The sequence below is a fragment of the Enhydra lutris genome, unplaced genomic scaffold (assembly GCF_002288905.1).
Source record: "Enhydra lutris kenyoni isolate GAN:26980312 unplaced genomic scaffold, ASM228890v2 scaffoldscaffold25, whole genome shotgun sequence".
NCBI lineage: Eukaryota > Metazoa > Chordata > Mammalia > Carnivora > Mustelidae > Enhydra > Enhydra lutris.
The window spans coordinates 21,540,460-21,566,986 of NW_019154109.1; the positions used below are offsets into that span (position 1 = coordinate 21,540,460).

At 38.5% G+C, this 26,527-nt stretch overlaps 1 protein-coding gene across 2 annotated transcripts in view; it reads right to left on the reverse strand.

The window, feature by feature from the left end:
• LOC111151000 (glutamyl-prolyl-tRNA synthetase) overlaps nucleotides 1–24,667 on the reverse strand; it is a 66,023-nt gene extending 41,356 nt beyond the window's left edge. Inside the window, exons 1-12 of one of the 2 annotated variants that reach the window (XM_022508687.1) lie at nucleotides 24,580–24,667; nucleotides 20,136–20,220; nucleotides 17,445–17,544; nucleotides 16,383–16,539; nucleotides 14,437–14,576; nucleotides 13,032–13,126; nucleotides 8,948–9,074; nucleotides 8,055–8,247; nucleotides 6,449–6,620; nucleotides 4,241–4,474; nucleotides 2,922–3,006; nucleotides 2,452–2,511 (exon numbers count right to left, since the gene is read on the reverse strand). In XM_022508687.1, the coding sequence (XP_022364395.1) occupies nucleotides 2,452–2,511; nucleotides 2,922–3,006; nucleotides 4,241–4,474; nucleotides 6,449–6,620; nucleotides 8,055–8,247; nucleotides 8,948–9,074; nucleotides 13,032–13,126; nucleotides 14,437–14,576; nucleotides 16,383–16,539; nucleotides 17,445–17,544; nucleotides 20,136–20,220; nucleotides 24,580–24,625 (1,494 nt within the window). In that variant the 5' untranslated portion in view covers nucleotides 24,626–24,667. Of the gene's footprint in view, nucleotides 1–2,451; nucleotides 2,512–2,921; nucleotides 3,007–4,240; nucleotides 4,475–6,448; nucleotides 6,621–8,054; nucleotides 8,248–8,947; nucleotides 9,075–13,031; nucleotides 13,127–14,436; nucleotides 14,577–16,382; nucleotides 16,540–17,444; nucleotides 17,545–20,135; nucleotides 20,221–24,579 lie in introns of those variants that run through there. The other variant, XM_022508689.1, reaches the window with a different exon arrangement.
• Nucleotides 24,668–26,527: the final 1,860 nt, after the last annotated feature.

Here is a 26,527-nt window from a genome sequence, read left to right on the forward strand (position 1 = left end):
AAAGGCCCTCGGTCCTCTTCTGTTCAGCTCCAAAGCTCTGACAGCTAAGCCTTCACACTTCAGGCAGGTAATTAAAAGAAACTTCCTTGGAAAAACTGCCAATTCCAAGAGATAAGAGATGAAGTTACTGACACAGAGGTTCTCCAACTACTGACTCAGCTAGGTCATCCTACAGTGAGGCTCAGCTGACAAGTCCAACTCTTTGTTTTGGGCCTGCTGACTGCTCCTTTAGTCCTCCATGTTAAACATGAGCAGATAACCAAGATTATCCAGACCTCTGAGGTGTCTTTAACATGCTTTTAGTATGAAACAGAAAGCCAAAATAATCTGCAGGAAAGAGATCACAAGAAGAATTCCTATTGATGTTAGTATTCTAAGCATGAAACAGGAACAAGAACAAGAACTTTTTTTTAAAATCAGAGAACAGAAACAAAACCCTGGAAACATGATATATAAATGAAAAACTCAACAGGAGGTCGGGAAGATACAGCTGAGTCAATCCAGCACATAGCAAAGCCAAAAGATGAGATAGAAAAAAAGAGAGAAGATAAACCTGGAGGACCAGTCCAGGAGGCCCAACATCTGCTCACGAGATCCAGGGAGAAGAACACAAGGCAGAGAAAAAATAAAGAAAGGATTCAAGACAATTTCCCAGAACTGAAGGAACGAGTTTCCAGACTGGAAGCCACCTGTTTTTCTGACGGATAAAGATGAAAACAGAGCCCCGCCACAACACCTCCTCATGAAATTTCAGAATGAAAAAGGTCATATACAAGGTCTCAAAAATCTTTATCCCTTGCCCCCTTCTCAGGGAGCTACCAAAGGACACAGCAGAGCAAAGCAAGAGGAACATAAAAAGAGACGAGAGCTCCAAGAACCAGGTGATCAATCCATCACAGAACAAAAGCGCACGAAACCCTGGAATGATGGCCGAGCACGGAAGACTGCTGAGCCTCCGAAGCAGCGCAGAGCAGGGCAGAAGGCTCTAGCAGATCGGTCTCCACGACGGAACTGAAAGAACACTGAGGCACAAGAACACCTTGGTAGGGAATTCAGACAATTCCAAGAGGACAGAAGTAGAAAACGAAACAAATGAGGGAAAACAATAATTAACTACAAGAAAACCAAGAGGGTCTGAGAAAAAGTAAGAGACTCATGTCCCCTCTTTTCATTGTGTGAGTCAAAGGAGGATGCCTAAAACTTAAGTAAAAAATAAGAAATAGCAACACACATATTATTTAGAGATACCGACAATAAAAATACCAAAACAATGATCTAAAAGAGCTGAAAGTATTTCTCTGAGGGGCGGGGAATGGAAGGAAAGAAGAGAGGGAAATATGCTCCTCACCTTAACAGACCCTACAGAACTGACCGTGGTGAAATATAATTCATGTATTTGAACTAAGTGCACATGTATAACTTTATTAAAACTTAAAACCTTTAAAATTTGGGTTAATGAAAAGTACACCAAATTAAACTTGCCTGTAAATTCTACTTGTATTTATAATTAGTAACTGCAGCAACAGAAAGAGCCAATTAATTCCTTTATGTATCAAAAACACACGACACTAAATAAAACAAATTCAAGACACATGCGAGACAAGCAAGTCTTTCTTGAAGCAAGGCATCAGCACAATCAAGCAGCAGTAAGAAAAAAGTACAGAACACAATCACAGAAACTATAGTTTAAAACATGGCATTTTAATGATTTGCCTTATTATAGTGTCTAAGCATCTGCTTCCAATTGGCAATTAACAATGTCAATATGCAGTATTCCTTATTTGATTTCATTTAAGAACAGTTAAAAAAAAAAAACTAGATTCAATAAGACACAGGAATTACAATTAGTGAACCTTCAATACAACGCGGTGAAACAGACAACTTAAAAACTCCGTCCTCTCAGCACACAAGGGAACAGTGGAATAAAGTTAGCCAGATCTTCCCTTTGCCACTAAGAAAACCAGAGGACATGATTTTTAAAACTAGGAATAATGCATTTTCAGTGGATTTGTATAAGCAAGTCTTTTATATAAATGTGATTGTGCTTCAAAGCTGTATAACATCTCAGGTTATAACATGTAATACGCTAAAAGCTATGTGCTAGGTAAGGCAAATAAAAGCGTTAAGTGATACCTTCTTACAGAGAGCTCGCAGCTTGAAAGCAGAAAAATGAAATGCAGTGTTCATAAGATATTTAAGGAAAAAACTGTTACCGCTCCCCACTAACTCCAAGTTTGTTTTAATCACTGTGACTCGTTTGGTACAGAAAATAGGCTTAATACTCTTTATAGGTTTAAGAAAGGAAAACATTCCATTTTCCTGAAGGTCTGCAAAATGGTAACATTCTTCACAGAGTTTTCTCTATGATGAACACACTAATGAATTCTACACATATCATATTATTCAGGAGTTAGGCACAAGAAAGGAGGACCAAAAGTCAAAAATGAGTACCTTTTTATTAAATGCCCAAATTTTGTCCCATTCCATGTTCACAACTGAACGTGAAGAGCCCTAGAAAAGCAATAATAAAATGACTTAAAAGGCAAAAAGTATTCATTGGAGTACGTAAGCTAAGCATGTTAGAAAAAAAATAAACCCCCCAAATACTTGCAAGTTTACTTCCATTGGAATATAAAACCTAGTATGCACAAACTAATTTGGTTACCCTGAACAGCCAGACTCAAGAGCTGTATATTTCACTATATAAAAATACTACAGGCCATCTCTGTCCCGCTCCAGCTTACTAGAGAAGGATGTTCTCAATTTTCCACCATCCTAAACATACTCTTTGAAAAAAAAATTCTGCCTTTGCATTATAAGGAACAAGGAACAAAATGAACAGAAATTAATAGAGACTAGAGGGATATTAATAAGACACTAGAAAACTCAAACAGAGAAGATGGAAAACAAACGTAGGTCACCTGAGCAGCAATGAACTGTTTCAGCCCTTCGACAGTCATCCCTCTCCTGAGCACACCACGGACCGTAGGAAACCTTGGGTCATCCCTGGGAAATTGGGAAATTGTAAGTACCAAGGAGATCTTTTTAATGTACAAACACAAGCAGTACAAAATACCTTAATGAATAATAATTATAGTTAGCTTATGAAATAGTTGGACTGAGTTGTTTAAATAATGAGTAGCTTAAAATACCAATGAGCCCACATACATGGAAGAGGAAAACTGCTTACTAGTCAAATACTGCTCAGTAAAATAAATGCACTACTACGAATAGTAAAAACACATTTCAAAAAAGACACAGGTGACATCTTCAAATAGGGAAAACCCATGTATTAAAACATTCTTATTTGCTTTTTATTTAACAAATATTCAAGCTCCCTATTCTACATATGACCATGAGAATCAGATAAGAAATGGTATCATGTCACCCATATATGAATATACTTTACAAAGCCCCTTGGGTTGTAAAAAATATATACACTGGTTATTAACATTCTGCAGAAATTTTATTTTATTTTCAATAAAAACTTCTGCCTGGAGCCCAAGATAAACTTGCCTTTTATCAAATTCAGCTCTAAAACCAGTATAAAATACATATTAACTATTACACGATGCTAACAGAAACTGATACATACATTCCCGTTAATTCACATAAAGAACACACTCATCAGCATGGTAACTCATTTGAACAGGTTTCCTTTACACAGATCTATGGCTACAAGATGACTTGAATTTTTATATTCCTCTTTCTCATAGAAATCCTATATAGGTTAACTTGCTACAGAGATTTGCTAACTTTTCCTAGGAGCTGAGTACTCTGGGCAACCAATGGCTCCGCGAGGTGGGTCTTCACCACCAAGGCAGAAACCGTTTATGTCTTCGCCTCAACTCAGTATTTTTGGCCTTCCTAGGACCTAGCTGAAAAGCCTCAGAGCCTCAGCAGAGTGTGGAAAATGGTAACCAGATATACAAAGGACAAGAGTCACAACTAATTTTCTACAAAATGCTAAGATCAGCAGAGAATGTGCCTTTGTGTGTTTTGCATTCCCATGCACCAGGATCCAAATGGGCACTCCATATTTGTAGCATTAAAATAAAGGGGAGCGGTAGAGGAACTTGATGCACTGGATGAAATAAAGATAAGGACCAGAAACCCTAGAGGCCCACCCACTCTACCTTTTCCCATTCACCCTCCCACCCGCCCCTCAAAACAGTTTTAAAATCACTGATAGACCATGTTCTTACTACTTCCTCTAAATTCTAGGTCACAGTAAACATACCATCCATCTACCAATCCTTCGTTGACAAACCATGTGAGTTTTCTTTTTGAGAGCACTGTGTTGTTGAGATTTAGTCGACTATATTCCCAAATATATGGTTTTCTTATGCCTAAGGCTTCAATAATCCAATAAAACTGTTCATCTCTGTCATGGTATTCTGTTGTTCTCAGGGCATGTGTAACGCCTTCAATACTGTCAACTATGGGACAGGCAAAATCGTATGTTGGATAAACACTGGAAAAAAAAGGAATATGTTCAAAAGTAAACTGAAGCATTTTACCCTTTCCATCTTAGATTATTGCATTATAAGAAGCAAGAGTAATTTGAAATATAATTCCTTACAAATTAGGAATTTCTTAAAAATCAACAGGTTTCATGACCCATAATTTTCAAAGTATATCAAAATATTATCAGTCTTTGAGACCAACAAATCAGTTAACCCACTCAATATTCAAACAAAAAAGCAAATTTGCAACTTAACCGACAACTGGGTATTGGCACAGCAAATTCTACAATCTACACTTCATGTATAGCATAGGAAAAAGCAAAAAGCAAAATACTGCTGACCCTTGAACACCGCAAATTAGAACTACATGTGTCCACTTATCCATGGACTTTTATAAACACGGTACAGTACTGCAAATATATTCTTATGATATTCTTATGATATTCTTAGTATTTTATTTTCTCTGGTTTAGTTTATGAATACAGTATATAATACATATAACATAAAAATGTGTTAATTGACTATGTTATCAGTAAGGCTTCTGTCAATAGGAGGCTACTAGTAGCTAAGTTCTTGGGGAATCAGAAGTCATCAGATTTTTGACTGCACAGGGGGTCAGCACCCTAACTCCCTGCACTGCTCAAGAGCCAACTGTACATAATAATCCAAAGGAATTTTTAGCTTTTCAATATCTTAATAAATCCCACACTTGAATAAATACCTAAGCTTAATCTCCAGTAATTAAATGAATTTAAGAATAAAGCATTTCCTTCTCTGACAAGTAAAAGAGAAGAAAAGTAGGTTAATTAAAATTCCATTCAAGATGAAATGGCCTTAGAAACAATTCCTGATTAAAATAATGTACACAATGTGAAAGCACTCTGAGTTTTAAGAAATATATTATTGCATTATGCCTTCTAATTTTTTGGATACGGCTTCATTAAAATGCTACTGCATTATGCTTGGCAATTATTTGATACTGAAAATGTGTATCCAAATTCACTTTTCCAAAGGTAGTCGAAGTATTTGCTTAATAAAAAAAGGAGAAAGCACCCTATTAAAAATGACTTATGTAGATACCTGTAACCACATGTGTAAGGTTTTGTCTACATATGGACACCATATCTACACCTACACATTTAAAGAAAGTTACATTAGCTAAAGAGGTTAGCATTTACATTCACTAATCTCAGAAGTGCAGATTCAGCAATTATATGCAGTAGGCTTCTTCAAATTATTAAAAAAAAATTCTATAGTTACTTTATAAAAGTAAATTAATAGGGGAGGGGAACCCATTTGAAGAAAAAAATCATTAACTGAAAACCCACATAAAAAGCTAATCAAAACTAGAAAAAAGATGCATGATACTTTCTTATATTGTTCCTATTTCTGTAAATTTTCAATTCCATCACTTTTGTGAATCAATTTACGCCCAGCAGAATCCAAGTTTATAAGAAGAAGAAAACTATCTTCATCTAAAGATACACACCGGGGCACCTGGGTGGCTCAGTGGGTTAAGCCTCTGCCTTCGGCTCAGGTCATGATCCCAGGGTCCTGGGATCAAGCCCCGCATCAGACTCTCAGCTCAGTGGGGAGCCTGCTTCTCTCTCTGCCTGCCTCTCTGCCTACCTGTGATCTCTCTCTCTCTCTGCCAAATAAATAAATAAAATCTTTAAAAAAATAAAATAAAATAAAAAATAAAGATACACACCACAGTAAACCTAGTCAATACAAAAAGCAATTTTCGGGAGAGTATAGGACTTTTATAGATGGAAATAATCTTAGAAATAACCTAACATAACCTTAATCAATAGGTGAGTAAACCCCCAAGAGATTAGGTTACACACTCAACCAACAGCAGTTACTAACCTGTGGATGAACAAAGATCCAAGTCTCTTGACTATTCTGAATGTACTCCACATTTACAGAGATCAACAAAAATCATACTAGGCTACAGAGCATAATGAAAGAGAGACACTCACTTGTATTTATTTCCAGTTCTTGGATGTGGCTGAATTTTACAGCGATAAAGCGTTGGGTCTCTCATACATCCATTGTTACTACTCATGTCAATTTTTGCTCTCAGACAACAGGTCTGGCCAAGCTGGCTCCCTTTTTTCATTTCTTCCCACATTTGCAGATTCTTCTCAACAGCTATAAGATGATAATTCTATTAGGTTATCTCATGTATTACTAATCTAGTTGAATTCAAATTATTTTAATAGTCCCATAATCTGATACAAATTTCCACATTCTACTTGTATAATAAAAGCACACTCCACAGTTTAAAAGTATGATAATAATTCTAATATTTGGTATGAAGAGTAAATGCATCATTTTTTATGAAGTCTCACAAAACGCTTAAAAAATACACTCTATAAATATATTTTTAAAGGCAGTCAAATCAATACATTTCACTGATGTTAATACCGATTTAAGAGTAAGAGCGAAAGAGGCCAGGTTTTTCTCATCCTGCATTTCCTCTTTTCCCATCATTGCACAACTGGTCAGCCCGACCCCCTCGAATTTAACACTGCCTTTGAAGCAGAAGCATTCTGTCCCTTTGCCACCTCATGCCCAGGGGACAGACCAGATTGGCCTGATCCACAGGGCCCACAGGGATCAGTGCTACTGCCCGTGCCCAGGTAAAGAACACAGCTCGGGCTGTAAGCCTGAGCCTGTGGGGTCCCTGAAAGTCCTGTCAGTCATTCCAGTGGAAAGCAGGAGACTCTTATACTGAAAAACATGAGAGAGCACAGAAAACAATGACACAAGTTTAATCCCAGAAAAAAGAATTCTATGTCCTAAGTGGTTATGGTTCTATTTATGTGAGAACACTGAAAACCTGTCCCATGTAGGAAAGAAAGAACTATGACACAGTGATTGTCTGCGGAAACTCCTGAAGGGAATGCACACATCTCCCCTGCCCTCAAAAAAAAATCAAGTGAGGTCTACAAGTAAAGTTGTTAACAATCTCTGAAAATGTAGGGAAACTTAAAAAAGAGAGAAAAAAAAGAAAGACTTCTGTAACAATCTAAATTCACTAGACACTTCCCAAGATTTAAATACAGTATACTGTGGAAATTATGGCAACATAATTACAGAGTGAAAATAGCCCTATTCAGTAACTCAGGGGACAAGTAATGAATAAGAAAGGTTATTTCATCAAGTGGTATTTCTGAGGTACAGAGCAGTACACCGAGCTTCAATATTATATTCAGTATTATATTCACATCTACCCACATGCTAAGAAGATTTGGGTACTAATAACATGATCATTTTACAGAAAGACTCAGTATTTAAATTGGGAGAACTATAAAAAGTTGCAGAAATAACCATTCAAACGGAATGAATATAACGCCAAAGACGGCACTTACTAAGCGAAACACACATCACATGCAGGTGTGATGGCAACAAAGTAAAAACAACTGAAGATGATAAAGAAAGAAAAAGAATTATGATGAGTAAACGTATGAATCATATTCCCAAATGTGTCTCAAACGAGCATCTTTCACAGAAATCTTGTTCTACTAGAGAAATAGAACAGAAGCCCATCAATTAAAATACAATACACTACATGTGCCTTACAGTTTTTTCTGTGCTTGGATTCGATCCTCTGTTCACGTTCTGCCTTCAACTGCTCTGCAGGAGTATCATCCACATAAGCCTTCCCTTCCTGAATTAGCTTCTCTGCATATTTCATTATAGTCTCAAAATGATCCGAGGTATAAGTAAATTGATCTGGTTTGATATGCAACATTGCAACATCTTCCAAGATAACCTACAAAAAGAATCCAAAATAACCATCACTTTATCTTTTGCATTTTCTTGTGTATTTTCAATCCTTGATACTGCATTTGGGCAAATGTAATTATACACCATCGGTCAAAAAAAAAAAAAAAAAAAAAAGGCCTGAAAATGTTTGTGCAAGTTGTATATTAGGTAAGAAAAGAAAAAAAGATATTCATTATATTAGTCTCCAAATTTTCAGCTGAGAAAGCTGATCTCATGAAAGAGCTTTCCATTTACTCTGGAAAACTGGTTATTATTGGTCATACTGACAATCATTTGCCCTCTCTTTGAATAAATTGAAATGCTTCTGAATAAAGAGGATAAAAGAGGCTAGGAAACCTTCCCGATTTTCCAATACCTACTTAAGTGACTGTTTCATTCATACACTTAAAATTATATGACAAAAAGGAAACCTGCCTCTAGTGACCAATTCATGTAAGAAATTGGTACTTAAAGGAAAATATAGCACACTTTGGTAAATTGTACAATTGAGGAAGCAAAAAATAAATTGAAGTTTTTTGGTATGGGAGCTCAGTATTGCTGGGCTTAGGTCTCAGACACAGAATATACAGATGAGGGATAAAAGTGGCTATGAGAACAAACTTATTTTCATACCATGAAGGTATCAGGTCACCCTCTAATTTTCATCAACTTTTCTGACAAAGGGTCATCACTACACCTTTAATTACCTTCTCAAAATCTTCCTTTTCTTTTTCAGGATTTGTGTCATCAAATCTCATGATCAGTTTCCCTTTAAAGTTAACCTGGTAGTGCTGGTTCAGAAGAGCAGCTTTTGCATGCCCAATGTGTAAGTAACTAAAACAAAAACATTTCACAAAGAAACTCATTAACATGTTTTAACTAAATACTTAAACTTAACCTTTTTGAGGAGATGAGAACTAAACAAAAATCCTTCTAGTTGGTACTCCAGTCATATTTTATTTTCTAATAAAAAAGTACTGTGATAGAAAATCTGACCCTCACAGGAAGAAAAAGGCTATAACACTTATAAAATAATCACAAGAAACAATGTCATATGTAAAATCTCACAAAGGGACAAGTTATTTGTTAACATTACAACCTTCAGGAGAAAAAACAAAGAACAAAATAAACAAAAAACCAACCTCAAGGAAAATCCTTTTTTTTTTCCTTACAGAGGAAACAAGTGGTCATTTAGTTAGAGGAAAACGGCTTCCAAAACAGCTTTTAGTGCTATGCGGTAGTGTATCTTCTTCACTAAGACCTGATGCTACTGAGAACCGAGTGCCCACCTCATGCAGGCCAGCAAGAGGCACCTCTGAGATCACCACTGCCACAGGAGGATCCCATGAAAGGGCACATGGGGATCAGGAGGCTGCAGGAGAGCCACTTCTCAAGGTGTCAGTTTCCTCAGAAGCCAAAACAAGAGGATTTGAACTAAAGGACCATCCAGTACCAACGCTCTGTGAATCACAATCTATGAAAACACTACTCTGTTCTACGGGCAACTGGCAATTACAAGGAATAAAGTATGTCACAGGCACTGTCGGTAATATTCTATATCAATGTTCTCTTCTATCAGCAATGTGGGTAAAAAGCAGTATCCTATACCACTACTGTTGAAAATACCCTTTCCCAGGCAGCAAGCATGGCATGAAGCAAGGACATTTGATCATTTCTACTAGTTTCCACTAGTGGTAGCCATGGTCCCACTGCACTAGCTTCCTGGTTTCATGTCAACATGGTGTCAAGAGGGAAGGGGAAAATACAACTCCTTGCAAGTCTTCACATCAGTTTTTAAATCAATCCATGTTTTAGAAATTCAGGCAGCATTCTAGATCAATGATTAAGTGTTAAGAAGAATTTAGGCAGACAAATGCAGACAAAGACAAAGCAATGCATTTAGGGTTACTCAAAACTTTCTGCGTAACATAAAAGGCTGTCACTGGTATCCCAGATGAGATTCTAAAACAGAAAAAGGACATTAGGAAAAAATTAATGAAATCCAAAAAAGGTATAGAGTTTAGGTGATGATAATGATATTGGTTCACCAGCTGTGATAAAGGTACAAGAGTAATGTAAGATGGTAAACATTACAGATAACTGGGGGCAGTGTACGTGGGAACATTTTGTACTATCCTTGCTATGCTTCTGAAAATTACAACTACTCTAAAACAAAAGGTTAACCAAAAAGAAAATAAAACAAAGGACAGTGAGTTCCAAGAAAGAAACAGAAACACTGTCTATAGTCTTTGTTGAAAGTGTTATACCTATATCATCCTATACTCATCATTAGGAAGAAAAAAAAAGAACAAACAAACTAATAATCACTAACTACCCACACTATCTGATAGTTAATGTGTTAGGCTTTACATAAAGGAATTAATTTAAGAGAGGTGAGGAAATCAAACCATTATCTTACAGATGATGTTTCTGAATCTGAAATAATGTATATGGTTCTAACAATTCTAAATATCAAGAAAGTTAAAAGGACTATGAAATATTCACAAGATAACTAAAATAACCAGCTCAAGAGACATCTAGCTAGCTAAAGAAAGTAAGATTCACGCTTTTCAGTTAGTACTAATACCGAGTTGGGCTTCTGCCACACGAACAGTATAGGCTGCAGAATTTTAAGTCAAATGGACTCTAGAGCCAGATAGCACAAGTTTGGCAAACTACCAAAATGTTGTAGGAATCAGTTTCTGAAACCATTTGTAAAATGCAGCTATTAAAAGTGCTTTCCTCACAGGGCTATTAGGATTAAAACACTAAATGTACAATGTTTGGTAGTCCCTGCACATAACAGGTTCTATATATGTTAGCTAAGAGTAAGAAAAAGGGCAAAAGTCAAGCCTTCGGGGCACCTGGGTAGCTCAGTTGATTAAGCATCTGCCTTCACCTCAGGTCACGATCCCACGGTCCTGGGATCAAGCCCTGAGATGTGAGGGCTCCCAGCTCAGTGGGAAGTCTGCTTCTCCCACTTCCTCTGCCTGCTACTCACCCTGCTTTTGTGTTCTCTCTCTGTCAAATAAATTAATAAAATCTTAAACAAACAAAAAAGTCATGCCTTCTGGCATTTCATGAAAGACACAGAAAAATAAAATGACTAATAAGAAAAATTACAGGGGGACCCTAGCTGGCTCAGTTGGTAGACACGCAACTCTTGATCTCAAGGTTGTAATTTAAGGCCCCATGCTGGGTGTAGAGATTACTTAAAAATAAAATCTTAAAAAAAAAAAAAGAAAAGAAAGAAAAAAAAATTAAAAATTCTTTAGCAGTATAAAGGGGTATGATAAAATTATGAATAGTAAAACAAAAAACAAAAAAGACCAAAAAAACACCTGAATACTGATTTATATTCCAAATCCTCAAGCTGTATTTGGCAAAGAGCATGTCTCTGAAATTGATATAATTTATGGCAGACAAATGTACTTCATAAATTATAAACATGAGGTACTCATTATTCTAAGAAATGACAGTGACAGAAAATATAAAAAGATTGTAAAAGAACTAATGTCCAAATGCCAGAGCTATAAACAGCCACTGTTAAGAAAGTGGCTTTAGAAAACCACTGAAGTCACTACCAATGGGAAAGCAGTTGTGATGAAGCACACAGGAGCAGAACACTGGGCCACAAGGACCCGAGATGTCTGTGGGAATTAAGGCACATACAGTAAGTCTGATTTATGAGATTCCACCCAATCAACTACCAAGCGATCATTTAATTAGTCTATGAATTTTCTGAATTTATTATTTCTCTTTCATCTCCTTCTATCTATCCTTTATTTTACCACCTTCATCGGCAAACTTAGAAAAGCAGAGAGAAAATGTGGAATTCTACAACAAATTTTCCTGTCAGTGGTGCTTATGAGAAGTCTGTGGAGAACTATTAAGAACAGCTAAAATAAAACGGTTTTTTGCTTACTCTGCTACTTTCTACTGTCTACACATTCCACTTACCACAAATGGGTAAGAATTTAGCTACAGAATACACAATCTGAAATTAAAACAAATTTGGGGGGAAAAAATCATCTCATTTACCAAATGTGGCACAATTCTTTCCTAATGGCTAAGTTCCTGAGGCTAATGGCTTTAATAAGACCCCTTTTACATTATCCTCACTGGAAGGGCACTATTACAAAGCTTGTCCAGCTCAAAGAGGCCAACGCATGTGCAAAGGTGGACTCCCCACAGCCCTGGGCAATGCTGCGCAAGGCCTGGGAAGGCCGCAGGCTGGTGGCCGCCAGCCAAAACAAGACTTTTTCTCCAAAGAGCTATTCAAATGTTATTTTCTTTTGCTACCAAAAGCGAAAGGGGTTGGGAAGTCTGCTGACAATAGAAAGAACTGAAAAGGAATAGGATTTTTTCAGGATGCCCCTTTATTTCAGAAAAAAAGGAACCTAAAAATAATTCTACCATAACTTCTACTGCTAACCGAAAGGACCGTGCAGGGTACAACTACAAATCCTCATTAAATGAGAGCTGAAGATTCTCAAAATTAAATAAAACTTAAGGCTTTCTATTGATGGATATTTTTCTATTTATAATTAAAATTCTGTGTGGGGCAAAATAACAATATTGTCTGATTAATAAGCTAAAACTATAAATTTGATACATTAACATTACTTGTCAATAATAGACTATTAAGATGTTTAGAATTTTGGTTCCCACAACTAAAATCTTACTTATTTTCTTCTATATTAGTAATCTAGTAATATCATAAGTTCTCAACTATCCTAAAGCTTTTCCACTAAAAATATTCCACTGTAATTACAAGTTACATTTCCTTACCCACTAGCCTCTGGAGGAAATCTGACAGTAACCTTTCCCATCTCAGCACCTGGAAGCTCAACAAATTTCCCAACATCTTGTCTTTTCTCAGGTATCTGAAAAGCAGAACAAAAACAACAAATACAGTTACATCGTTAAATGTTAAAGAACACATTCATTCAACAAATACTTAACTCAGTGCCCACTATGTACCAGGCATGATTACAAGACACATGAGGAACAGAACGTTGTCCTTGCACTTGAGCACCCAAAATCTTATGAAGTATGTAAATAAAACCAACCACTGGGAACAGAGATATCCATATGTATTTAGAGAGTGCTGTCAGAGCAGTCAGTTGACATTAACCAACAGCTTCTAGGGTCATCAGGAAAAGCTTAAAAGGAGATTAAGAACCAAAGCTGGACCTTAAAAAATAAGTGGAAATACATTAGATGTAGAATGTATAAGTGCCTTCATTCTAAGAAAAGGAACAACAGCACACATAAGACACAGAGACAGTGCAACATCCACAAAAAGTTAAAAAATGCATGTGGGATGGGTGGACAAGGAAGGTGAAACTGTTGATGAGGTCCAGAATATGAAGCTCCTCATACACGTGCTTTTCGGTTTTAGGCAACAAGGAAATCCCAGGAGTAACAGGACCATTTATTTGTATTTTCTAAAATGATACCGTGGACAATGCAGAGACTGAAGTAGAAAAGAGAGAGACCTTGGGTGAGATTATGGTATTAAATCAATCAAGAGGTAATGAAGCTCCAATAAAACTAAGTAACAGTGGAGACAGAAAACATATCAACAAATATAAGAACAGAACTTAGTAACTGATTTCATGGGAAAAATGGTGAAGGACAAGTGACGATTTTTAGCCAAAACAACTGAGTAGACTGTTGTGTCTTTACTCAAGCAGGCAGTAGTTTTCTAATTTTACTACAGTGGAAAGCCTTTAAGTTGAGACTTTACTACACATGCCTAATGTGTGAAACAGATCGAAATAAAGAGGCTCTGGCTGGGGAAGACAATCTTTCCTACTGGACTCTGCATCACATCCTCCTAGAGGACCAACAAAAAGGCTCTGCGGAAGCTCAGGACTCAATGGTCAAAAATGAGCAAACAGGAGAGTTGGGAGTAAGGAAAACTCATATAGCTATAAATAATGAGATTTTAATTAATTGGATTTTGGATTTCCTAAGAGATATACACTGCATGATCATAATATTTTAGACAGATAATTAAGGCTTTATGGAGTTAAACAGTTACAGGCAAGCCCACACTTAACAGACTCAGCAGATTTTTCCAAGAAGATCCTTTTTCACATATGAAAAGAAAAACTCCAAGTAAGAATAATTTTCTTTTCAGATCTACGGTCTCAAAAAAACTAAGGTATCAGCATTAAAAAATGCTTACCGCTTTAGCTTTGGTCGCTGAAACATTCCACTTGGTACCTACAGACTGGAAGGCCTGCTGGGCTTCGAGAAAGCCAAACCAGCGTTTTACGTGCACTGGAGCTTTGTTCTGTTTCAACTGTTCCTGCCATGCAGCACTGCCTATTAGCAAAAATAATTTTTTTTAAAACATTTTATTTATTTCACAGAGATGGAGAGGGAGGGGGAGGAAAGAGAGCAGAAGCAGGGGGAGCAGCAGGCAGAGGGAGAAGCAGGCTACCCTGCTGAGCAGAGAGCCTTACGTGGGGCTCAATCCCACGACCCCAGGATCATGACCTGAGCTGAAGGCAACCACTTAACTGACTGAGCCACCCAAATGCCCCTAGCAAAAATTATTTTAAAACCATTCGATAAATCCACAACTTTAAAAGCAAAGTTCTAGTTGTGGTTAATTTAAGTAAATGAGATAGCTTAAAGTTGTGCTTCTATAGGTATCCCTGGCTGGCTCAGGCCATAGAGCATGTGACTCTTAATCCCAGGGTCTTGAGTTCAAGCCCCATGTTGGGCGTGAAGCCTACTTAAAAAAAAAAAAAAAAAAAAAAAAGTGCTTCTGTAATGAAAAATTTACATCTAGGTTAATGCATTGTAACATTTTCTAATGTTTTAATACACTTTACAGAATTCACGGAAGTTAAAAATATTTTTGCAGTTCAACTCACTGAAGTAAATACTAAATCCTGCCCTTAACACCACCACACCCCCGTTATAAGGCCAATGTCCTATTTCATAATTAAGGAAATGCTTTAAGTAGATCAACTAGAAAACAAAATAGGAAACTAAGATCAAGAATTAGCTCATTTCTTCAAATGTAGTATCAAAAGGAGGCAGTGAAGGAAAATTTAATTCTGTAATATCACAAAGCTACATCCTCAAGGTAGTATCCTCCTTCCATGAATATTAAGTCAAAAATCGAAAAAAGATGAAAAATGTCAAAACTATACATGAAAACATCTAATTAGAAAAAGCCTTCATTTTATATTGGTTATTATTATGACAATTTGGAGAAAAGTTTTAGCCACAAAAATAGTAAAAAATAGGGGCGCCTGGGTGGCTCAGTGGGTTAAAGCCTCTGCCTTCGGCTCAGGTCATGATCCCAGGGTCCTGGGATCGAGTCCCACATCGGGCTCTCTGCTCAGCAGGGAGCCTGCTTCCTCCTCTCTCTGCCTGCCTCTCTGCCTACTTGTGATCTCTGTCTGTCCAATAAATAAATAAAATCTTTAAAAAAAATATTAAAAAAAAATTAAAAAAAATAGTAAAAAATATAAAAAACCCCACATGATGCAATACTAAAGAATGATAAAACTTTCTGGCATATTTGCCTTTTTTTTTTTTCCCCCAAGAAAATAAGCTAAGAAAATTCAAGTCCTCTTTACACCTCTCATCAATCCTATAATCTCACTCTGTTGCCAACTAGTCAGAGAATCTATGACCTCCAAAAGGAACAACTCCAGATCACCCCCTCAAACACACATACATCCCTACTAAGTAATCAGAGACAATAATGCCTGGAGTAAAGGAATGGCTGAGACAGGAGAGGTGCTGACATAAATGGGATGAGAGCTTCTTCAATAGGACCAAGGTCAGCCTTACAAGCAGAAGGGAGCTAGGTTAGTGAGAGACAAAAGACCTCTCGGGACAGCAAACTATTAGGAATTCCTACATGTGGATAGGAATGAAACAGCCAAGGCAGTCATTCCTTTGCAAGGAAGTCCTCAGTGACTCTCGTTCTACACAAACACACACTCACATATCTGACTTTATTTGTATATAAATAAATATATGTGTGTGTGTGTGTGTGTGTGTGTGTGTGTATTTAGAGACCTATATAGAGAGAAACATGCACACTTCTTACCCAGCAAAATATCAAGCAATAAAGATACAGCATTCTTCAGGAAGAATAAATGGTACCTTTTAGGGTGGCCCAAACACATAAATCCGCTAAGCTCAAGGAATTTCCAACTAAATATGTTCTCAGAGACAGGCAATGATTGAGCTCGTTGATTGCAGAAGTAAACAAACTACATGAAGACAATTTTGTAGCACTAAACTCCAACCAGTGATCAATCTGTGGACATAAAAGATCGAAAAGAAATGTACCTCGGCGTTTAGACTTAAACAAACAAATGAACTCAGAACCATGCCTATCTTATCTCAAATTATTGAATTTGCCACTGTGTGGATTTAATTCTGGTTGCCTGAGATCTAAAGTGGCATCCAAATAAACAAACTTCATTGTTCTATTTCTGTGCTTCCCTCACTCCTGCAAAAGTGCAGAGGAGCACTTCGGAGAAGAAAAAGATTGGAGAACTGGCAGCAGGAAGGAATAACCCACTTGATCAAAACTAACAGGTGATACCTAGCCAAACAGATTCATCCACCTGCAAAATTTAAAAGTAAATACCGAGGAAACTATCCTTTGTATGCTGACTTTTATAAAACTGAGGAGAACTGGAGCTGAATACAAACAAAAAGCATCTAAACAGCAGTACTGGAAGTTAATCTACAGTTGCTGTAATTAATTAATGTATCACCATGCTCGCTTTGGCAGCACATACGATAATTAAAGTATATACCGAGAAAGGAGAAAGGGATCCAAACTGTGTGTGTGACCCTGGGAAAACCTCTTAACTTTTCTAGGCCCGCTGCGTCATCTGTAAAGTTAAGGGATTTGTATGAGATGATCTATACAGTCACATCCAGCCTGAAATTCTAGGAATCTAGGAAGACGACCGCACTCATGGGCCCAACAGGACAGCTGGTATGTGATTAAAAGTTCAAACTTAGGAAATATGAGGTGTTTTTTTGTTTTCCTAAAAATAAAAACAGGACAAGAATTCCTTAACTAGGTCCATCACTAAACTCCATTACTATCCTTACATAGAATAATAGTATATAAGCCAACAATAAAATGAAGTGCTCAAAAGAACAGGCATAAATCAAAATAAGCCCAAGGAAATGTTCATCCCTTACCTCAGTATGTTCCAGCAAGTCAGAGCCATAGAGCCCAGCTGTAGTAGCAACTCGAGCCAAGTAGCGAAGTATGGAATTTACGTCGGTGAACACCACATCTCTAGAATATAAGCATGTGATAAAGTATTACCACAGCTCTAGCAAATCAGTAGGAGTCATGAGACTTACAAAGGAGTATAAAAAATATAAACCTTTTATTTACCATGTATTTTTAACTACAGTTTAAAAAAATCTGCCTAATTTATTCCTTACTGTTTCTATCAAAATCCAATTTGTTCTGAATGTTTGGCTAAATCCAACAATTCAGTTCAGAGTAAACTATAATGCTTTGTCCTTCTAACTATTGTCTATTTGCGGTGTAAATACGAAAATATAACTGGGACGGCAAGAATAACAGTGATTTAAAATAAATCAAGGCAGAGATGTCAAGGATACACAGTCAGGAAGAGGCTAGTTTTATCTACTTCCAAGTAAAAGAGGACAGCTCAAACCCCACCAAAATTGTTCTGTAGAAATTATTTTTTTAAGAGACACACACCCATAAGGAAAGAGACTAAGGAGAAGAAACAGTCACAATAAAGTTTACGAAGCCAGACAGCAGATGGATTCAGCAGGTCTGAAGAAACTGAATTTTAAGTGAGTAGTGGACAAAGTTGTAAACCAACCCAACCTAAATTTTAGAATCCACGAAAGAGTAATGACTCGATGGAAGCAAAAGTGAACTGGGGCTAAAGTAGGGGTGATAGAAAGTCTGTTTACTAATCGGTGGGAAACAGACACCATCGAGCCCTGTTCTGCTCAGCGGAACCACTGCTTTTACTCAATCGTGGCAAAAACTGAAGCCTTTTCTCTAAAGAGTAAAACGAAGGCTCTCTCAACTGGGGGCAATCTGGCAGGGCAGTGAACTGGGTTACACAGGTAACTGGGAGAATACACACATACACACTAGATGCTAAGATCCTCAGCCTTCTTCCCACCCTCAGCTTCCAAAATATTCTGGCATCAACTCTTTACCTTCCAAACGGGAGGCTGAAAGTCTTCACTAAATAATCTGACCAGCCTAAGAAGAAATAACTAAGGATACTAACATCAGAAGTTCCCCCTAAATGAACCGTTCAATCAGACCATCCCAAAGTATGCTCAGAACTAACAAGCCTACCCTAGAGTTCAGAACTAATAAACAGCTTTAAACTCCAGCTTAAATCTGAGAAGGTCCTCAGGAGTTACCAAATATCTGAAGAAAGCTTTTAACCTGAAAGATAGTAACCAAAATAAAAACATGGAGAAATGCAACTTGGACAAATTAGAGAAAAGAAAATTTAAAAAGTAAACAAATAAATTTCCTTTAGGCAATGAAACAATATATTGCAGTCATAAAACAAGAACAGGATATTAGAAAAGAAAAGAAAATAAAAAACCAAGCTCTTAGATACTAAAGATATAATAGCAGAAATAGAAAACTCAATAGAAAATTAGGATGGTAAAGTCGAAGAACTCTCCAGAAAGTAAAGAAAAAAGAAAAATTAGATGAAAAATGAAGGTAATACTTAATCTCAACATCCATAAGAACAAAAAAGGGAGGAGAAAATCATCAAAGAAAAAAATTATTCAAATTTTCCAAAATAGAAGGATTCCAAGTTTTCACATTGAAAGGAGACCAAGCACCTAGTGGAAGAGATTAAAAATAGACCCACAGAGGACACCAGCTTGGCTCAGTCAATGTAACATGTGACTCTTGATCTTGGGGTTGGTAGTTCAAGCCCCACGTTGGGTGTATAGATCATTTAAAAATAAAATCTTAAAAAAAAAAAAATGACCCACATCAAAAGAAAATATTCCTACAAACCCCTGAAGTCACACAGAAAAGATCAGGAATCAGAGAGGCTTCAGAAGAAAGAGAACAAAACAAACAATTATTCCATGGAAAAGTAAGAGTCATACACAAAAAATAATCATAATATGTGGCTTAGCAGTGAATAAAACTTGCTGGGTCATTACAGTGTAAACACGGAATGGAAACCTAACCAAAATTATGATACAACTATACTGGGAGGAAGGAGGAGATGGGGAGTAGAAGAGTGTGTGTGAGTATGTGTTTTTATGTATCTTGCCCTTTTCCCAATACAAGTCTCTCTGTCAGTTTTTATGGACCTTTGAAACACATTTCAAATCTGTATCCTGCTTGAGAATACCCTGGAAAATTTCTTTCAGTTTGGTCCAGATTTTATTATGTGGTGAAGTATTTTTAAAAGAATCTAAAACCAGATTATATCTATTCCTCAGTTTCATTAAACTAAAATTAAGGATAATAATATCTCCCTTTCAGTTCTTTTTATTCTTCTCAGTGGGTTCCTGAAAAAGAAGTTTAATCTTCCATATATCCTGGGATGCAAATGGTTCACTTTAATCAGGAACATACAATATATGCTCATTGTAGAAAGCCGTGAAAACAGAGAAGTAAAAAGAAAAAAAGAATCTTTCAGTATGTTTCTAGTTTCTTTTAGATTGTAAGTGGGATCAGAGAGCTTGCTGACAAATTTAAGTCTCTGGATATACTTCTTTTAAGAATGAGGAAGAAAAGCACAATTCTTTCTAATCTACCAATAAGCAAATAAAACAAGCACAGAACACTGAATTCTGAATATCTAAAAAATGCTGTTCAGTACTGAAAACAGATACAAAAGTACTTACTCAGACACATGAAGTATATTCTCTTTCCCTTCTTCAACAGAAATGCTGACATTGTCTTTCACATGTTCTACGGCCAGCAAAGCTCCTAGGTGGAAGGAGATGAAAAGATGTTTCTTTATTAACAATGTAGTATTTAAAACCTGAATCATAAAGCAGTAAGAATGACTCAACAAGCCAATACTGAGTCCTGCGAGGAGTAAACTTCTTTCCCAGTAGTCTATAAAAAGAAAGAATCCTCTTCCAGTCTTGGGAAAATAACATATCAGAAACTATGCACTGGCATAGTCCAACTGCTTTTGCGTATGTTCAGCTTCCAGTTAAGGGCATCGAAATACATCTACTCCTCCCTCAGGAGACAAGAAATGAGAGCAGTGCCTTGTATAAAAACTACTGTTAATAGCATCTGAGTAATTACTATGTGGTACGCACTGTGCTAAAATGCCTTACAGTCATCAAAATTTTTATTTTTATTTTTTTAAAGATTTTATTTATTTATTTGACAGAGAGACAGAGAGAGATCACAAGCAGGCAGCGAGGCAGGCAGAGAGAGAGGGGGAAGCAGGCTCCCTGCTGAGCAGAGAGCCCGATGTGGGGCTCGATCCCAGGACCCTGAGATCATGACCTGAGCCGAAGGCAGAGGCTTAACCCAGTGAGCCACCCAGGTGCCCCTCATCGAAATTTTTAATCTTCGTAGTGATCTTAAGAGGGAGACATCTTTATCTTCCTTTTACAGAAGAGGGAATTGAGGCTTGAAAAGATTAAATACTGAACCCAAAGTCCTTAACTAAATATGTGGCACTCAGGAATTGAATGCAGGCCTAAGGCAACCCAGAAGTTACTCTGAAACACAGTGTAATCTGCCTCGCAACACCTATTAAATATCCTAAATTGATCCATTAATCTTTTGTCCTTGAAATTTGGCTAAGATGAACCACCAGCACCCAGATATTGATTTCTAAATACCAAGCTCCACTGGAAACAGGGCTGTGGCAAGGAAGGTACAAGACAGACCTGGAAAATCTGTGCTAGAAAGCAAGAAGTAATCAAACAGATAAACCAAAACGACACAGAGGCCAGCTTGGAGGGGCTCCCACTGGCGAACAGCAGCAATGTAACCACTAACGTAAATGATAAAAGTTTTAGTGTATCCATACAACAAAATCCTACACGGCAAATAAAAACCATGAAGTGCTGTCACAGGCAATAAGACAGATGAATCCCAAAGCATTATCCTAGGTATGATATATGATACAGTGTATATGAAATTCTAGAAAAAAAAAAAAAAAGGCACAATAATGACAGAAAGCAGATCAGAGGCTATCAGGGACCAGAGATGGGGAAAGGGAACTGACTGCAAAGGAACATAAGGAAACCTTGTGAAATGAGAGAAATATTCTCTATCATTATTGCGGTGGTTACTGTACATATTTGTCAATTTTAAATTGGTGAAGCTTAGTAAATGCACATTATAGCTTAATAAAACTAATTTTAAAAAATAAAAGTTTTAAATTAAAAGAATAAAAGTAAATAATACAGATTGTAACCTGAGTACATTTTCTTATGAAATTTTTTTAATGGAAAAGAAAAAAGATCCTCTGACAGAAAAATGCCAACTAATACATGTAGAAGGAACAGAACTGGAAGGTGACCTTTTGGCATCTTAATAATAATAAAGTTGGGCAGGAAGCATCGGTGGATGCTGAAACCAGTAAACGAAGGTTTGAGTGGCATGTTTACATGGTCCTAAAGCATCTCCCCACAAAATGCCTGTCAAATGCAAAGAGAAGGGGCACCTGGGTGGCTCAGTGGGTTAAGCCTCTGCCTTTGGCTTAGGTCATGATCCCAGGGTCCTGGGATCGAGCCCCCTATCCGGCTCTCTGCTCAGCAGGGAGCCTGCTCCCCCCACCCCGCCTGCCTCTCTGCCTACTTGTGATCTCTCTCTGTCAAATAAATAAATAAAATTTTTTAAAAAATGCAAAGAGAAAATTTTGCAGTTCATAAAGCTGGCTGGCACCATCTTAAATAATCAAGGTTAGATCATCAGTAATGGAAAAATCAAATTCATGCACCAATTAATGGGCTGCAATGAAGAAAAACGAATCACTTCTGTGCTACTCTTGCCAAAGATGTGTAGCTGAATACAGCCACAAGGAAACATCAAACAATCTGATGGGGAGGGACATTCTTCAAGTAACTGGTCTTTAGTCTTCAGAGAGGTCAAAGCTACGAGAGCCAAGAGAAGACTGAAAAAACATTCCAGAAACTGGAGAGACATGACAAGGAGGTGCAAAGCTTGATTCTGGATTTTGATCCCTGTACTGTTAAGAGTGTTGCTGAAACAGGCACCTGGGTGGCTCAGTGGGTTAAAGCCTCTGCCTTTGGCTCAGGTCATGATCTCAGGGTCCTAGGATCGAGCCCTGCATCGGACTCTCTGCTCAGCAGGGAGCCGGCTTCCTCCTCTCTCTCTGCCTGCCTCTCTGCCTACTTGTGATCTCTGTCTAATAAATAAATAAACAAATCTTAAAAAAAAAATAGCCCATCCCTCCCTTTAAAAAAAATAAAAAGGAGTTTTGCTGAAACAATTAGTGTTGGAATATGAATAGGGGCTTCGCATTAAATGGAAGAATAGTATCAATGTGTACTTCCTGATTTTGATGGTCCTGTCAGGTCATGTGAAGACCTTCCTTGCTTGAGAGAGCTGTGTGTTGGCGTATTCCTGATGCTGAAGCATCATGATCTGCAGTATGCTCTCCAGTGGTACAGGGGGAAAAAAGTACTTGATTCTATTCTTGTACCTTTTTAAGTTTGAAATTATTTTAACATTAAAAAAAAAAAATTTCCCGTGCTGAATGCATGTCAAACAGGGAAATTCCAGCAATGCAATCTGTTTTTCTAAATGTTTCATTCAATCTTTAGAGATGTGCTTTAATCAAACAGTGGGAAGAATTAAAAAACAAAAAAGGAGGAGAGAAGAAAACATACATACACTCTATCACTGGTCTACAGTTCAAAATGACAACAAATTTCTTGAAGATCCTCTGTTCTTCCAGAACAGTCAGAATGTGGTAACCAAGGAAACAGGGTGATTTACTAGGTAACAATAGTAAAAACTATAGCTACGGAGTATCTCAAATGTGTCAGGAATTTTACCTTCGTCTCATTTAATTCTGGCAACCAACCCTATGTAGAAAATACTATTCCTCCTTTCTTAACCAAAGAAACTGTGGGAGAAGCCAAACATGCAACCTGCCAAGGTTCCACAACTGGTAAATGGCAGCCAGGATTGGACCCAAGTCTCCAGGAACCAAATGTTTCTGCTCTTAACCATGAGACCACACCGTCTAGTACTTTCCAGCCCAAAGAGCAAAACCATTTTTTTTTTAGAGTTTATTGATTTGTGTGAGGTTAGCCCATAATTACTAGAACCAATATGCTAAAACATCAGCATTTTTAAAATACGTAAAATGGCTATTAAGTTGTGGGTTTTATGCCAAAAGACTAGCTGGCTTAGTCTGTAGAGCGGGTGACCTCGTTGTTGGTTCCAGCCCCATGTTTGCTGTAGAGATTACCTAAAAATAAAACCTTAAAAAAAAAAAAAAACTACTTATGAGTCTATACTATGCATACACGTTAACAAATAGGAGATTAATAAACTACTCAAATTCTTTTGTGAAATTTCCCAAAGTAATAAAAAAGCAGAAATTCTAAGCGATCTATCGAAAACAACCTCGGCCCCACAGAAAAAGCAAATCTAAATAGAACTTAACACGTACTAGCAAGGGGAACAGTTCCGACATTTACTCTGGCGTTGACCACATCCACAAGGGTGTGTAGGAAAGGAACCCTATCAGTCCGCAGTGCACTCGAGTGTTCTAGCAATTACCGTGCCACCATTAATTAAAAATAAATGCAACCTCGGTTGTAATGCAACCTCAGCTACTACACTGCCTTGCACCCCTTGAACCCAACGAAACATAAGGTAGTCTAGGGTATTAAAGATATTTTCTGAGAAGAGGGAGGAAGGGAGATGTAAGTAAAGGGGGGTATGCGGAAAGAGGGGGACGCGAAGACGATGGATTTTAACTTTCAAAACGACATTTCTACCGGCAGCTCGAGGTCTCCAGGGAAAGCCATTTCAAAAAAAGGGAGAGGGGAGCTGGCTGAGAATCATCCCTGTTAGAGAAAAGGTCCGAAGCTGAGCGACGTGTCGCCCTGCCTGGGCTCACACCACGCCTCCCTCCACGCCCGAGAAAACTGTCTTCAGGAGCAGATCCACATGCCAGGAGGGCGCAGAGCTTACTCCGTGCACAGTTTCGAGGAGCCGGCAGGCCTAATCTCCCAGACCGTGACCGCCACTGCGCAACGCCGGGCGCGGCGACCTTCCCTGCCCCGCACCCTCCACGGCTGATGCAACCCACGCAGGTCCGCGGCCTCGGCCCCTTACCCAGCGGAGGGTCTCCTGCATTCACGGTCAGACAGAGCGTCGCCATCTCCGCCGGTCTGCAGCTACCTATCAGTGCGCCTGCCTGGCCGTCAGAACCTCTCCGTACCCCGCCGAAAGCAAGAAGCTGCAACGTGTGCGCGCGCCGGACGCTGCCGCAGCCTTCGCCCCTCCCCTGCGTCGTGGCTGCCGCCGTCTTCGCGCACACCGCGGTGCGTCATCGCCGTGCGCCTCTCGGCCGGCTCACGGGAGTCCGCGGCTTCCGACCCCGCCCCTCCGCATCTGGGAACAGGAGGGCCTACGTGGCGACTCGCGCTGAGGGGGGAGAAGCTGAAGCGAACGAGACTTTACGACACTTCGTAAAGCGAGAACAAGTTACGAGACCGTTTCTACGGTGTGCGAGCCGTACACGTGAGTTCCGGAACGGAACACGCAAGTGGAGCAGGGTGTTGTTGATGGCACTGCGTGTTTGTAAACACAGGAAAGTCGTGGAAGCGTGCACACCACGCCGACAGCCCCGGTTCCGCTGGGGATGGGGGAGCTTTTCTAATGTTTCGTATTTTTCAAAAGAAGAATGTAATTCCAAGAGTTATTTTCGTACGTGAAATTAGTGCTTAAAAAGGATGGATTTATTTATAAAAGGCATTACTAAAAGCCGGTGCCCGAATTTGCCCGAATTTGTGTTAGCTTTGCCTGGACTCTGCAAGCGTGCCTTTCACAGGGTCATCGGATTTCTTTTCCTGTGTGTTTGTGTGTGTGTTCCAAAGGGTCGAGGGGCAAAGGATTAATTACAGAACAGCTCAACCTCATCACTCCACTACCACCATCAGATGCCCCACGGCATTAGGTGGGGTCGCTTGGTGTTACTTAACTGGAAGCTAGGGTGGAGGAAGGTGTAGAAGACTTCACTCACCTGATGCCTGCGGTGGGAAGTCTGGAAGCCTAGACTCAGCTGGACCCCACTCCCTGTCCATAGTTTCTTAGATCCGCTCCGTGTGAAGCCTCCAACAGGGTAGTAAGACTTCTTTCAGGGTGTCTGGGTACGGTGAGAGTGAAGGTTCCAAAAGACCCAAGTTGGAAAGCTTCCACGTTCCTTCCGATCTAGCTTTGGAAATTACACAGCATCACTTTTTCGACACTTGACTGGTGACCAGTGTCACCAGTCCCAAAGGCCCCCCCCCAGATACAAAATAGGGGACTGCACAAAGGCATGAATACCAGGCGGTTTGGTTCACTGGGGTAAATAGTAGATTAAATTGTGTCTCCCGAGAGAAGATATGTCCAAGTCCGAGCCCTCAGTCCCTGTAATGTGACTATTGGGAAATAGAGTTTTTGCATATGTAGTGAAGTTAAGGATCTAGAGATTACATCATCCTAGAAGGAGAGGGGAATTTGACACACTTTAATGAAGTCACAGAGACACAAAAGGAAGGACTTCCAACAAGTCAGGTTTAAAGTCAGGATGTCCGCATCATCCATTTCGAAAGTTTCTTACTGAATTAAACCCACTGATGCACCTGAACTGAACATCACGGCCAACAGGCTCTAGGGAAAAATGATGCATCAGTTTCTTCAGGACTTGGGTAATGTTAACAAACTTAACCTAGCCAATGTGGAATCTGTTGATTATGTAAACACTGCAGAAAGTAAAGAGGGTTAATTCCTGGGTGGAAAGCCAAGCAGGAGGAACAGTAAGGATTACTTCCCAGTCTCGCTCCTAGCAGCTCTGTTGTACTGGTTCCGATGAACACAGTCTATTTCAAAGGGCAGTGGGAGCAGGAATTTGATAAAGAACATACTGAAGAAGGAGAATTTTGGCTGAACAAAAATATGAGCAAATCTAAGCAGATGATGAAACAAAGCAAGGTCTTTAGTTTTGCCTTCCTGAAGGATGCACAAGCCAAGATCCTGGATACCGTAAAAAAGGCAAGCATGACTGTGCTGATCTAAG